Source organism: Panthera pardus, unplaced genomic scaffold (genome assembly GCF_024362965.1).
Source record: "Panthera pardus isolate Hobbes unplaced genomic scaffold, ASM2436296v1 HiC_scaffold_11, whole genome shotgun sequence".
In the NCBI taxonomy this organism is placed as follows: Eukaryota; Metazoa; Chordata; class Mammalia; order Carnivora; family Felidae; genus Panthera; species Panthera pardus.
This window is the reverse complement of record NW_026526666.1, coordinates 84,178,951-84,193,482: the sequence shown is the minus strand read 5'-3', so window position 1 is coordinate 84,193,482 and position 14,532 is coordinate 84,178,951. Positions and strand designations below refer to the sequence as shown.

General features: G+C 60.5%; 1 protein-coding gene across 3 annotated transcripts; it reads right to left on the bottom strand.

Moving 5' to 3' along the window:
• Nucleotides 1-3,768: 3,768 nt before the first annotated feature.
• Nucleotides 3,769-13,989, bottom strand: TINAGL1 (tubulointerstitial nephritis antigen like 1). 3 transcript variants are annotated; one of them, XM_019429915.2, is made up of 12 exons: nt 13,476-13,888; nt 12,656-12,973; nt 11,595-11,658; nt 7,881-7,973; nt 7,572-7,686; nt 6,328-6,451; nt 6,083-6,233; nt 5,767-5,956; nt 5,619-5,664; nt 5,225-5,348; nt 4,406-4,451; nt 3,769-4,308 (listed from the first exon to the last, which is right to left on the bottom strand). In XM_019429915.2, exons 2-12 carry the CDS (start codon nt 12,963-12,965, stop codon nt 4,168-4,170), a joined length of 1,404 nt encoding a protein of 467 aa, XP_019285460.1. In that variant the 5' UTR covers nt 12,966-12,973; nt 13,476-13,888; the 3' UTR covers nt 3,769-4,167. The 3 variants fall into 3 exon arrangements, with proteins under 3 accessions (XP_019285460.1, XP_053754334.1, XP_053754329.1); XM_053898359.1 differs by having other exon boundaries at nt 12,656-13,066; nt 13,476-13,585; XM_053898354.1 differs by lacking the exon at nt 12,656-12,973 and having other exon boundaries at nt 13,476-13,989.
• Between the last annotated feature and the right edge of the window lie 543 nt (nt 13,990-14,532).

Here is a 14,532-nt window from a genome sequence, read left to right as displayed (position 1 = left end):
CGTTAACCATCTCGTCGTCGCATTGAGAGGTGGACCCTGCTGCGACCCTTGGAATAGGAAGGAGGATGCTACCCTCCAAGGGTTGCTTGGACTCAGCCTTGCTTCACCTTGGGAAGAGGCCGCCTTGCAGGTTGTGGTCAGAACCACAGAATTTTCAGGAAGTGGGTGGAATCCCCCAGGGCTCAGCAGGGAGTCGTGGGGGAAAAGCTGGGGGGGGGGGGCAGTGGGAGGAATCCCTCACTCTTTGACCTGCAAAGAGGATCTCTACAAATTCACCGGAAGATAGTGTGGTCCGTATCCAGCTCCACCATTTATCGGCTGTGTGGCCTTACAAGTCACCCCCCTCCCTGAGCCTCGACTTCCTTGTCTGTCAAGTAGGAGTAACAGTGGTCCCTAGCTGCCGTGGGCATTGTTCTGCCATCTGCTCAGCTTCACCCACTTGCCCTAGAACAGCAGCCCTCTCCTTTTTTGGGGATCTCCTCTGCTCCAAACACTGTTTCAGCCAGGGCTGTCCCCACTCCTATGATCCTGTCCCTTGGCCACAAGTGATTGGCCCACAGGTGGACATCTGACCACAGCCAGGCTGATCAGAAGCCTTCCCTGTTCCATCGGTCTTGTTTGGAACCCAAACTGAGAAAATGGCTGTGGGCTGAAAAGCTCAGGAGCTATCATCACTGGCCACATGTCCTTCCTCATGGCAGTTCGTCTGCAGAGGGAAAGGCAGAGGAGAGAGAGGGACAGTCGGTAGACCCAGCAGTATCTGGGCCCCTGTTTTGGGCTGTGCTCGGGCCCAGCAGCTCTGCTCACAATCTAGGAGTTCGCCTCCCCCTTGCATTCTGAGAGTCACCTCTCCGGTTGGCATCGATTTCTAAAGATATACTTTCTCACAGGGATGTGCGTAGTAACAAACGAGCTAAAAGCATGTGAAGCGCCCAACCCAAGGCCTGGCCTGCTGCAGGCTCGGTAAGCATGGATTCCTTTCCCTTAATGGGCACCAGGCAAGGATGAGGATTTGGCAAAGACACCAGGAAGATGTGAGGCGTCAGTACTCGTGAAGCGATATAAGTCAGCAGCTCCGGGGAGACTAGAGTCAGGTGACTCGGGACCCCACAGAGCCCCACAGGAGACCAGGATGAATGCCCAAGCAGAACATTTAGTGGATAGGAAAGGACAGGACTAAGAAAAAAAAAAAATAGTCCTGCCTCATTCCTGTGTAGGAGCAAAGGCTGTCAACAGGTACTCCGGCTGTGTCGAGAATGGTGGACTAGACCATGGACGCCAGGAAAGGAGCGTTTGAGCTGGGGTTTTAAGGACGAGTAAGAGTTTCCCAAGCAGGGAAAGGACTGGGAAGGGACACCGGACCATCACTGCCAATCAGCCACTACCACTAACGCCAAGCCGATTAGTAGGAGGATTTAGCCCTCCTGGGTTTGAATCCTGCATCGGCCAACTTTCAAGATTCTTCTATGCTTCTGTTCCTTATCTGCAAAATAAGGAAATAGGAGTTGGTTTCTAGTATTAAATGAGATCGTATACGTGAAGCACTCAGAACAGTGTGCTGGAAGAAAGCTGTGGTTAAGCACTCAATAAATGCTTAGCTCATTATGAAAAGCCTCTGCATTATCAAGTCCAATGCCCTTAAAATGATTACAGCTGTCACCATTTGTTGAGCCCTTCATAAGTCCCAAGCATTGCGCTACATGCTTGGCATGTTTTGTCTCCTGTAATCCTACCAACACCACCAGGAGATGAATACTATCATCCCCACTAAAGAGAAAACCAGAGGCTCTGAGACGGCAAGATTAAGCATGGCGAGTGTAACCAACAGAGCAGGGGTTCAAACCCAGGTCTGCCTCAAGACCCAAGCCCTTGGCCCGGAGAGAGAAAGGGACCAACCTCAGGACGACACACAGCAAGGGAGTGGGATGCCAGGATTTCTTTATGAACTACCCAAGGGCAGGTACCCTGGCTGGCGGAGGTTACTGAGGTACTCTCTCAGCCCTCCCCAGCACCCTTCCGCCACCGGCACCCGCACCCTCTCCCGCTCCAGGGCGGCCGGGAGGCCCTGGGGCTCCCTGGCCGCGGACAGAACTGAGGAAGGGCTGGGCCGACCGCCACGGGTCCGCAGATCGCCTGCCCACCCCGTGTTGGCACAGCCGGAGAAGGCCCGAGACGCGGCCGCGCCCCTGTTCCCCTCCCTTCCCCACCCCGCTCTGCTTCCGCCAAAGGTCCTTGCAGAAAATTCTAGCCTCGCCCGGCCGCGCGGGCGCTGGACTGGGGGTTTTTCCAGCGGGGTGGGAGCAGCCGGGCGCGTCCCGGCCCCGCGGAGGCGGTGGTGGGCGGGCGCCCCCTCGGGCCCCGCTCGGGACTCCCCTCCCGCCCTCGTCCCCGCCCGCCACCGCCCCCCCCCCCCAAGGCGGCTTTGGCTCCTTGCGGACGGGCGGGCCGCCCAGGGGAGCCGGCTCGGGACGTCCTGGCAAACAGGAAATGAGACAAAGGCGGCCGCTTATCGGGAGCCCCGCATTCCTTTCAGGTGATGCCGGGACGCGGCCCCGAGGGGCTGCCTGTCCCGGAGGAGGACCTCCCGCTGTCCCCCTTCAGGCTCCCCCTGCCTTTCCGTCGGCTGAGGTCGGGACCAGGACGATTGCTGCCTCCAGGAGCCCCCTCCCCAAGCGCAGCCCTCCCGGGCTCCTGGAAAGCAAGGGACACCAGCGCCCAGAGGGACCGGCTGGGCGGGGGTCTTGGGAGCCAAGTGGAGGGAGAAAGAACAGGGCCTAGCCACTCAACCATTCCACAAACCGTAATGCCCCCTTATACCAGGGTACAGGTGTAGGTGCCAGGACCCCTAATGAACCCGACCCAGTCCCTGCTCTCAAGGAACTTCCAGCATAACAGAGGAGGTAGGTAGACACCCAGAGAAGTGAAAATACTGGGTGAAAGGGCAGGGTGTAGATGAGTCCAGGCAGGAGGTGTCTAGGCCATGCTGGGTGGGGTTGGTGGTTTGGGAAAGCTGGGGTCCCTTGCACAATACCTGGAACGTCAGCAGCCCCTTCAGGTACTGCATGAATGAGGGTACAGTGGAGTTGGCTTTGAAACAGCAGAGGGACAAGCGGAGGATGGAATGGAGGGGCATCTAGACTGGGGCACAGCATGTGCAAATGCCTGACGGTTCTGCCTGTGCACAGGACATCTGAGGGGCAGTGAGGACTGTGGAATAGCCTGGGCACCGGCCGAAGAAGCTTTGGTGAGGAGGCTGGTGGAGTGGGTCCTCCTGGCCTAGAAATACGGGGATCCTGGGGAGGTGGGGTAGGGAGAGTACTCAGAGAGGCAAATCCAGCGTGGCCCAGGGGCAGGGGGAGGAGGCAGTGGGGGGGGGGGGCTTCGCCTGGGTGGCTTGGAGAGGCTGATCTGCGGAGACAGAGGCTCCAGCCTCTGTGGGGCTGTGCCCCCCTTGCCTGCTGGGCACTGGCGCCAGTTCTGCTGATTGGTGGGTCAGGCTCCCCCCACCGGGCAGTGCTGACTCAGCGTCTGAAAGGTGGTTCCCACGGGCCCATGTCTCTCTGAGGGCCAGAGGCCATCCCATCCATGCCCCACCTCCAAGGGGTCCGTGCCCAGGACCACTGACAAATAGGGCCGAATGGCAACTAAGATTTCTAGCCTCCCCACCCCTGCCGACCAGCAAGGCCTCAGGCCCTCCTTCCTGCTGTCTGACCGTATGCCACACCAGCCCCTGCCTGGCTTTCCACTCCCCAAAGTTCCAAGGTGCTCCAGTTATCAGTACTCTTTTTATTTTTAAAACCGTGAGAAGAAAAATAAATATCTTTGGAGGATAAGAGTACAGGGGTGGGATGGGGTAGTGGGGCTGGAGACTTGGGGGTGTCCTGGCTTCCGTGGTCTTGAGCCGGGGGGTTGCCCGGGGCCTGGGATCTGCAGGCCCGCTCCTCCCGGGCCAGGCCCTGCCCAGTCCCCGCTGGGAGGTCTGGGGGCTCCGCCAGCCTCGCCTGCCCGCGGCTCCCAGGCGGGGCGCTGCGTCAGCGGAACCTGCGCGAGGGGGATTAGACCCCAGGCGCCGGCCTGCGCCCCCGAGCTCCGTCGGGCGGGGCGGGGTGGGCAGCGTCGCCCCCCCAGGGGCTCTTCCGCCGGCCAGCCCGGCGCGGTGCCAGGGCCTCAGCGGTGCGCCATGTCCTCCATGCCCACGCGGCCCCAGACGCCCAGCACGAAGCTCTCGATGTCGCACTCGTTGGCACCGCGCACGATGCGGAAGTGGCCCCTCTCGCCCCAGGCTGGGCCCCACGAGTTGGCCGCCGTCTGGGGATGAGGAGGGGCGGTGGTGAGGGGGGCGGGCAGGGGGAGTGGGGGGCGGTGAGAAGGCAGCGGCCCGCAGGGCACCCCCGCAGGGACTCACCCAGTATTTGAGCGTTCTTCCGTCGGGCAGCGTCTCCTGTCCCCACCTGAGGAGGGTGCGGCAGAGCCAGGGAGGGAGAGGGCGCTGATTCCACCTGCCTTGAGGGGCTCGAACCCCAGGGCACTTTCCCTTCCAGGCTTGGGCGGGGCTCTAACCCTCTCTCTACTCTCAGTCCCCACCTTTCAAAGTCTGTGTGTCCACGCCCACGTGGGGTTGGGCACCAGCGGAATAACTGGAGGGGTGAGCCGAAAGGGGGAGAACTTGGGCCTCCCTCCTCCAGGGCCCCACATCCTGGGGACCAGGTCTCCGGGACCTCACAACCTCACACGTCTGCCTGCCCTCTCTCCTCACTTGGGAAGCCAGGGAGGGTTGGGTACCAGGGACCGCAAGGTTGGGGTTCCTTGGAGGCCCCAGACTCCCACTGCAAAGTACATTTCATTGGTTGGACAATTGAAATCAGTGACTGGAACATCTTTGGGTATATCAGGTGGGGGAACTGAAGACCGGGGGTGGGGGTCCGTGAGTCAGGCAGAGTTGGGGTGGGTGCTGAGATGGAGAGAGGTTGAGCAACCCTTGAATCCTTGTCTGTATTACACTGGAGTGAATTTTATCACAGTGTGTAAGGGAGGACCAGTTCCTAGAAAACCTTCAAAGGCCCCCACTCTCGGTGCGAGGCAAACCTCTCCTCTTTTTATGTCTTGGTCTGCTCCTCTTCGAAGCGGGGCTTTGCAGAGAGACGGGACGGATTCGAGGTAGGCTCGGAGCCCCCCGGTGCAAGCCCTGCGGCCCCCTCCCCTCTCTGCCCCCCAAGCCCCTCACCCTGTGATCTTGACCGAGTGGGTCCCGTGCCGGCGGTATCGCTCTGGCCTCCCAAGGCTCACTGGGGTGTGGCTGTAGATGCCACCCTGGTACAGGAAGAAGTCCTCGTGCACCTCCATGAGAGCTGTGGGCAGAGGTCCAAGTAGGCCCGGCTCAGCCCATCGGCACAGGTCTGGAGACGCATGCCCAGACCCATACCAAGACTCTAAGTGTCCCCCCACCCCCCTCCCCGCCCAGGGTGCTGCCCGTGGGGAGGGGACAAGGTCCCACTGACTCCTAGCCCCAGTGGGACTTGCTACCCAATGCTGGACAGACCCCTTGTGCTGCTGTGCCGTGCTCGGTCTCAAGCAGGCACGAGCTTCTGGAACCAGGGGGCAGGATGAGGGGCGTTTACCTTGGACAGGGCCATTCTCCATCAGTTCCTTCATGATCTCCTTCTCCTGGAGGGGTTGGGGGTGGGGAGGAGAGTGTCGATCAGGCGTGAGGCTCCAGCCTCTGGCCAGCCTTCCTGCCTCTGCCCCTTCAACCAAGTATAAACTTACGCTGGAGCCGAGGCGGTAGGCAGGAGTGACCTGGTAGATGTCATTGGCATTGACATGGCTACTGGGGCATCGGGCAGTGGCCTGGCGCTTGCCCCGACCCATGGCCCGGCTGTGCATCATACAGCGGGGCGCGGGGCCAGCCTCGTCCCGCTCACTGCCCATGAACGGGTAGCAGTGGTCAGACACAACCCTGGAGAAGGAGGAAGGAGCAAGGAGAGGTGAATGTGATGGGTGTGGCCCTGGCCCCTCCTGAGGGTTGCCTTCCTGAGGCCCCCGCTTCACATCCTCCTCCCTGCCCACGCCCTCTGCTGCTCACCCTCGACGTCGCAGGAACCACCAGGCCCCATCGAGACGCCCACCACGGCAACCCTGCTGGTTGTGGGTGTTACAAGACAGCAGGTTCTGGGGCGACAGGACAGGTGCCATATGCCCCAGGGAATGGATTGAGACGCGATCGGATGCCACGGCTGGTGGGGGAGGGGGGGGAGGCAGAAGGGCCGTCAGGGGGCTCAGGCCTTGGCCCTCCTTTCCTGCTGCCCCAGCCTCCACCCTTGGACATACCTGCTGTGGAGAAGGCCCAGGAGCCTGCACAGTTGCCCTGGTCAAGAGGCCCATGGATCAGGTTGGGCCACTTCTCAGAGGCCTCGAACGCTGTGGGCAGCACCTCTCCTGGGCCCAGAACTGTCTGCAAAGCAAAAGTCACTCCGTCTGCCTCCTGCCTCTACCCCCGTCTACCCTTCAGGGGCCCGTTGGCACTGAAGGGCCACCAAGAGTCTAGGGCCTTCTGCGGTTCGATCTTGAGCATTCCTGCTGCCGAGCGATTCCAGTAATCTCCACATCGACTCCAGGGGAAGACCCAAGCACCATTTGATGCGTTCTCAGGGTCAGGTGGGGGTGGCCAGTCCTGTTTTACGGATGAGGGAATGGAGGCCAGCAGAGAAGTGGCCAGGCCAGGGTCACCCACTTTTCCTTCTCAACCCCCACTCCCTCATTCTTCCTCTGCACCTTCTGATCTGACACTTCCTTCTTCCCACCAGGACCTTGGGCTTTGGGCCCTAAAGGGCAGGGGAGGGAAGAAGCAGTAAGGTCCTGTGACCAGGCAGGCTGCCAAAGCAAACAGCAGGAGGCAGAAAATAGCAGAGGCCCAGGGGAGTAAGGACAGGGGCAGGGGCTGGTCACCCCAGCCTTGAGCTGCTGTCCCTCTGCAGGGAGGGGTACTCTGGCCAAAACTGCCTCCTCCCTGCCTGCCTCTGATGGACAGATCCTGTGGCATGTGCCCCAGCCCCATCCTGCTGCGGTTCCCCTTCCTCACCCTTTGACTATTCCGGGGATGGTTCCCACTTCTGCCCGGAGGGGGTCCCACTGGCAGGAGGGGAGAAGCCCCCTCCTCCCTCGGGGTTCCACTGAGTCGGCATTTGTTTCCGAGAATTCCTACTCTCTAGCCGGAGCCAGAGGACAATCTGTCCCTCCCTTCCGAAAATACCAAGGTGACCTCCTGGCCCCTTGGGCCCTGACCCAGCTGTACTGGGAGGAATAGCATTTTTCCCAGGCTGGGCAGGCCACGAAGGGACTCGGGCTGGGACCACAGAACTCAGAATCCGAGCATCAGTTCTCTCTGGGCAGCACATCTTGTTATGGGCAGGAACTGAAGACCCGCAGAAGGGGAGTGATGTGTGTCCAGGGACACACAGCCTCTTGGAGGGGTCTAGGCCCAGGGCCTTGGAGGAATAGGACCCAGGGTGCCAGGGTTCCTGGGGTCCCAGGCCATGGGGAGATGGCAGGATGGTGGGCAAGGATGGACTTACGTGAATCTCATTCATATTGGTGACAGAGGAAGAAGGGCGGATGGTGCCCAGGCGGTAGCGAATGCCTTCATCCAGGGTCATGCCCCAGAAGGCACTGTGGTTCCCAGCCCGCCATCTGAAAGAGTAGGGGTGGGAGTCACAGATCTGCCAGGGCTGAGGGTCCTAGAGGTCCGTGCGTATGGGTAGGAGAGACGCATCCTGGCCAAGCCTACGCGTGAGTGAAATCTGGGTGTGCCTGGCAGCACGTACATCTCGGGGGGGAATGTATGTGTGTCTGTGCCACCTGGGGGCATTTCCAGGGCCTCTCACCCGTAGTTGCCCCGGTTGATGGCGTTGATCATGTCTTCGTCCACCAGGCATGGCTCCTGGTCACACTCCCACCGTCCTTGCTCCTGGCAGGTGCTAGAAGAGGAGAAATGAAGGGGGGGGGCTGGGCATCCTCCGAAGGGAGGGGGGCTCAGAAGTCAACGTGGACCTGAGGCTCTGTGCCAGCAGTGATGGGAAGACCCCTAGATGATCCCATTCAGCCTGGTGGCTTCAGATGTCAACATCAAGTGCACAGCTCTCGGGTTTGTATCTGCTGCCTGGATGGATCTCTCCCTAAACTCCCGATCCAAGGACACACTCTCACCACTGGGGTGTCCAACAGCAGCTCAACCCGAACACATCCCAAGCCGAATTTCTGACCCCCCACTCCCATGCGTGCTCGCCCCACGGTCTGTGGAAAACGTCCACTCCATCCTTCCCGAACCTCAGGCCGGGAGCCTGGGAGTCACCCTTGACGCCTGCCCTCAACGCTAATTTGATTCATTGGCAGATCCCGTTGGCTTTCCCTTAAAAGCACATTCAGGATCCAAACCGCGTCTCGTTCTCTCCTGCAGCCATCATGGGCCAGTCACCCCTGGATTCTGCCGCAGCTTCTCCGCTGTTCTCCCCATGTCTGTCCTGCACCCACACTTCGGTATATTTTTCTACAGCTGCCAGAGGACCCTGTGCAACCCAAGTGGTATCATGCCATCCCCCTGCCCAAAACCCTCCCTTGGCTTGACATCACAGAGTAAGAGCCGGCGTCCTGGCCGTGTTAACAAGGCCCTGCGTGATCTGTCCTCCTGTCCCCTCTGTGACCCCCTCCTCTGAGTCCTGGCTCCTGGGGCTCCAGCCAGGCTGGTCCACTGATTGGTCAACAACAGCCGTGCTCCTGCCCCAGGGCCTTTGAGCTGCTCTTTTCCCCATATCCCCAACGCTCACTCTCACTTCTTCCAAGTCTCCATTCACACGTCACCTGCGCTGGCCACCTTCCTATCCTGCTTCCAGGTTTTATTTTCTCCTGAGCACGTCGTCACTATCTGGCATGCTATATCTTGAGTTATGTGTACAGCTTATGCCTGCTTCCTCACAGATGCTCAGGTCCTGGAGAGGAGGGATTGTGTGGGATCTTCAGAGCCTAGAAACCAAAGCCTAGCACATGGTAGGCCCCCAATAAATATTTGTTGGATGAACGAGTGAATGAGGCACTGTGGTGAAGAGGCTAAGAGCAGGGGTCCTGAAATTCAAGTCTTGGGTTCCAACTGGCTGACGAGTCATGTGACCTCAGGTGAACTCTCTCCCTCAGTGTTTTTGTCCATAAAACGAGGAAATGAATAGTCCCACCTTCCAGGAATTAAATGGCAGGGTTTTGTAAAGCTTATAAAGCATTTAGCACAGGGCCTGGCCCATCTTAGGTGCTCAAGAATCATTACCTACTACTCTAGTTCTCAGGCCAGGAACCCTAGACTCCCCGTCTCTGGAGTTTCAGACTCCCATCCACCTGGCCCCCTCACATCTCCTCTGGGTGTATCTCAAACTGAAAATGGCCCACACTTCCCTCCCCCCAAACTGCTCCTTCCCTAACATCCTCAGCTCAGGAAATGGCACCTTATTCACGCAGGTGTTCAAACCAGAACTCACCGCGGTCCATGGCGTGCCCCCATTTCCTGCTGATGGCGGCATCAGCAGGTCCTGGGATGGCACATCGTGGACGGCTCTGAATTCACCTGCCCCTCACCCCCCCCTCCACTGCTACCACCCTCCTCCAGTCCCTTGTCACCTGTCACCGGGACCATGCCTTCCTACCCAGGCTCCCTGCCTCTCTACACCCCCCACCCCCGCCCAACCCACCCCCACGGTGCATTCCCTAGCCACTCTGAAGCCCGAGAGATCTCTGAATGACATAAATCAGGCTGTGTGCCTCCAAGTGGCTTCCCCCGGCACTTAGAACAAAATACAAAACCTTCAGCACGGCTTATGAGACCCATGGGCGCGGCCTGTACCTCCTTGGGCCTTCTGTCCCCACCTCATAACCGCAGTGAGGTCTGTCCCACCTCCTAGCCTCCCATGAGCTATGGCCCCCATGCTCCCTCCTTGTCTAGCCATCTTCCCTTGTCCCTACACCACTCTACACGAGTCCCCCCCCCCCCCATGATGCCCTTTCCCCGCCACACCTATCGCAGGCTGTCATATGTTTATTTGTGTATGGGCTCCTTCGTTGTTAGACGGGAGGCTCCCGTGCAACCTCAAGGGTGGTCTACCACATCTGGCTGCACCTCCCTGGCCCGACACAGGGCCTGGCACATAGTAGGTCTTTAACAAATAGGTGTCGACGGATCAGGGCAGTCTATGAATTCTATAATGCTTTTACAAGCTCATAACTCTGCTATTACAGGAGGCTGAACTGCCTCCTTCCCCTGTTGCCTTTTAAGGAGCCTCAAGGGGAACAAACCCAGTATGGCTGGGCTCCTGGGCCCCGGGAGGGGCGGGGGCACTTTCGGGACAGAGGGAGGAGGCTGCGTAGGAGGCGGCTCTCTCAGGCTTCTCTTCCTCCTCAGACTCTCCAAGCATTCCTCGAGGGCTCACACAGCCTAGAAGGCCTGCAGACACGACCCCACACCCTCACTCAGGTGCCGAGCACAGGGAATGGGGGCCACCAAGTGCAGTGAGGGCTGGTCAGTCCTTTCCTGCCGCCTCCCTCTTTGCCCCCAGGGCTGCCCAAGCAGGTCTAGACTGGGCTGGTGGCAGCAGGCCCCAGCATTCCAGAGGGGCCCAGGGTGGCCAGGCCCCAGGGATAAGAGTGGGAAAGAGGTTAACCCATCAATGCCCAGAGACGTCCTATCTGGAGCTGGCAGGCTCGCGCAGGCACGTTCCATGTTTCTGAACACACGCGCCCAGTCCACACACACTCACACCATACCCACACGCGCGTTCTCTCACGCGGACACATGCTGAAGCCTATTCGTCCCCACTCCCCTGTGACCCAGCACCCCTCACACCAGTGAGGCAATGGAAACAGCTTATGCGTAATGCATTCCAAAAAGTGTCCTCCTCCCTGGGGCCTCTGCAGTCCCAGGCAAAGAGGGCGTGGTGTGGCGTGGGTGCAGGGCCACCTCCTCAGAGCCACAGGGTCCCCATCATTTCCATTAGGCCTTCAAGGCTTCCTACCCACCCCCTCCCCATTTCCCACCTCAGGCCTCAGATTAGAGTAGGGGAGCACCCCTGACCCTTCATCCTCCTACCAGAACAGGCAGGGCGGGGGAGGGGCCACATTCCCGGGAAGGCCCTGCTGCAGGTTGGCGGCCGACCAGCTCAGCCGTCCCTGACCCTCATCCTAACCCGTCCAGGGCAGCGGATGCTACAGTCAGAGGTTTCCTTCCTGACGCCCCCTTCTCCAGATTCTCCCGTACATGGAGAAAGGTTGGGAGGGGAGTGGCCCAGCCCGAGCCAGCAGGGACAGGGAGGCACTCCCAGCTCAGGGGCCACACCTGGGGCCAGGCATCCATGGCTGTCCACCCCTGGGGAATGCTGTTAGAGTGTTGTTTTAGGAGTTGATAGGATGGGTGTAAAAATTCTCATGTTACAGACGAAGAAACTGAGGCTCGGAGAAGGGAAAGGACTTGTCCCCGGCACGTGAGCCACAGGCATCGGGTCTGAACCAAGTCTGCGGGCCATAGAGCCCACAAGGCAAACCCCCTTCAAGCTCCGCATACTCACCAACGGTTACAGTTGTCCCAGTAGGTTCCTAAGATTGGATAGATGCGACTCCCATGGGTACATCCTGGAGGGAGGGAAGACGAGGAGAGAAGTGGAATCAAGACCAGAGACTATGGGCTCGGGTGGCCAGGTCCTCAGAAGTCAGGTGTTGGGAATCCTCCCACACATACACACACACACAACACACACACACACACGCACACACACACACACACCCCAGCCCTCACTGAAACTAAAGTCAAACTATAACTTCCTAAGACATCTCCCGCTGGGTAACATACCAACAGCTACCTGGGAAGTTCTTCAGTGACCCCCAACTTGGCTCCCTCTTGCTTCACTTGGATACCAGCCACCACATTCCTTAGATCCTTTACCATTTACATGAGTTGAAACTTGGAGATGGGGAGTGGGAGGGGCGTGGGGAAACCGAGGCCCAGAGAAGGCAAGCGACTCCCCTAAGATAACACAGCACTTCGGGATGTGACAACCTAGGTATTCGGTCTCACCCCCACAGGCCCACAGAACTGGGGGAAGGGATTCAAGTGATTCTCCTATGGGACTAGGGGCAAGGGCGTGGGAAAGGATGGTGACAGGGCTGAAGGAAGGAAGACATTCGCCCCACCTCCCAGGTGTGACCAGCCATCTCAGGGTAGGGCATCCTGAGCAAAGGCAGAGGAATGGCGGAGATGAGCCTGACCAGCTCCCCCCACCTCCCCCCACCCCCAGGCTTTATCAGCCTGAGGGTGAGTCAGCAGGCGGGGCCAGCACCTTCCACGTCTGGCAGGGAGACAGGACTGGGAGAAAGGGCAGGAGACTGCCTTTCTCCTGGGCCAGCTTAGAACCCCACCGACCAAGGATCTTCTCTTTCAGTCTTGCTGGAGAGATTCAAGTCAGACCAGAGGGGAGAGGGGGACGTCCCAGAGCCACAGACAGCGGGGCGGGGGCTCTCCCAGATTCTACAAAGCCTCCCCTGGACATGTCAGTGCGTCCGCCTCGCTCCTGAGCCTTGCTGAGTCTGGGGTTGACAAGGCGACCCACCCTCCTGGCCGTCTGGTGCCCACCTGGGATGGGGGGAAAGGGGGGTGGCACGCCGAGGCAGAAGTCCCAGAAGTCAGGGCAGCAGTCGGAGACGGTGCGGTTGCAGAAGAGGTCACAGTAGCAGGTGGCACCCAGGTAGGGCAGGGCGCAGTCGTCGGCACGGCCCCGGCAGCACAGGTCCTGCCCCCCGCAGTACCGGCCGCCCGCATCCCGGATGCCCCGCAGGTGCAGACCCGGGGCTAGCTCCCGGCGCCCACGACCCCGCCGGGCACCCAGGGTCAACTCGCTGGCCAGCAGCAGCAACAGCAGCAGCCCCGGTGGACATCGCCACATGGTGCCTCCTGGGCCCGGGGAGGGCAGATGTCAGGGGTCAGAGGTGGCGGGCTGCAGAGACTCCCTGGCACCCCAGGGACTGATCTCCCAGCTTCCTGGGGCTGTGAGTCCAAGGGGGTTCAGCAGGGTCAGAGACCCTGATTCCTGCGTCCCCAGGCAGGACCCGGGAAGGAAGGGGACAGGGCAAGAAATGGAGCCCCTCCCTGACCTGCCCCGGAACCTTCAAGGACAGGAGGTGGGGATTGTGGCATTCTTGGTGCCCCTGGCTCAACACCCACAGCTCGGACTGAGGTCTCCTTTCCTATCGGGGTCCCTCTGCCCCTCTTTTCAACCTCCATTCCTGACGCCGGTACCCCCTGAGCTTGTGTTCCTCTGTGTCCGTCCCCGTGCCCCCCTCCACTCTCCTTCTCTGCCATCCCTCGCGGTCCCTCCGCCTGCCCCCTCCTCTCTGTTCCTTCCTTCTGAATACACCCCACACCCCCTGCCCCCCGCGCAGGGGAGCGTCCCTACCTGGTGACGGGCTGCGCCCGGGCTGCCCCACGCGCCTCTGGCCTCCCGGCTCCTGCCACCACGGGACACTCAAAGTCAAGCGAGGAGTGCGGGGCGGGACCGCTTTTTGCACCGCCCCGCCCGCAGCGCCGCCCCCCGGCCCAGGAGGCGGGAGGGAGGGGCCCCGGCTGGCCCCCGCACCTGGAGTAGCCCTGTAACTCGGGAGCGGGGACCTGTGAGAGGGACAGTGAGCATGTGATTGTCCTCGCCGGGTCTCCGACGGCAGCCGTTCGTGCCCTTCGGGGGCGGAACTGCAACCGAAGCAGAAAGGATCCTGGTCTGACACCCGTAAGGACTTCCCAGTGGGCCTCGCCGCAGGGCTGAGGGGCTGCCGCGAAGAAGGGGAGAGACGGGCAGCGGAGCTCCGAGTTTTGGACCCAACTTTGGGAAATGATGGGGAGGGTGGGGACAGCAAACATCTCTGAGACCCCTCTGACCCTTCAGTATTAAAAACAGCCATGCACTCCCGTGCCCCCCAGGCTTGGGACCGCCCCAAGCCGCCTCCGTTCCCAGGAATGATTGGAATCCAGAGGAGGACGGTTGAGGACCCTGCTCTAGGGGCCTTGGAGGCTCATCCTTCCAGGGGGTGGGGTGGGTGTGGTGTGGGGGCCGCCTCCCTGCCCACAACTCTTCTTTGGGCCTGCCCTCCCCAGGCTGCCCAGGCACCTTGCCAACCACTGCCCCCTCTATCAACCCCGAGGGCATCCTGCTTGGCACCTGCCCCCCTCCGGGGCCCAAGGGCAAGAGCCCTGGCAGCTGGTGCCCCCCCCCCGCGGAGCCCCCCTTCCTGCCCGGGGGATAAACCCTTCCTTTGCCCGGGCCGGCCTGGGCCCCAAACAATGGGGCTTCTGTCCCGCCATGCCCGCCTTCACCTTTTACCTCTCTATTGCGCAAGCCCCTCTGCCAACCAGTTGGGTCCGGGCCAGGGGACTCCAACAGCAGAAAAGATGAAAAACTACACCTGGACAGATTCTTCACCCCCAGACGGGCATCTCACACCAGCCCCTGGGGCAGGGGG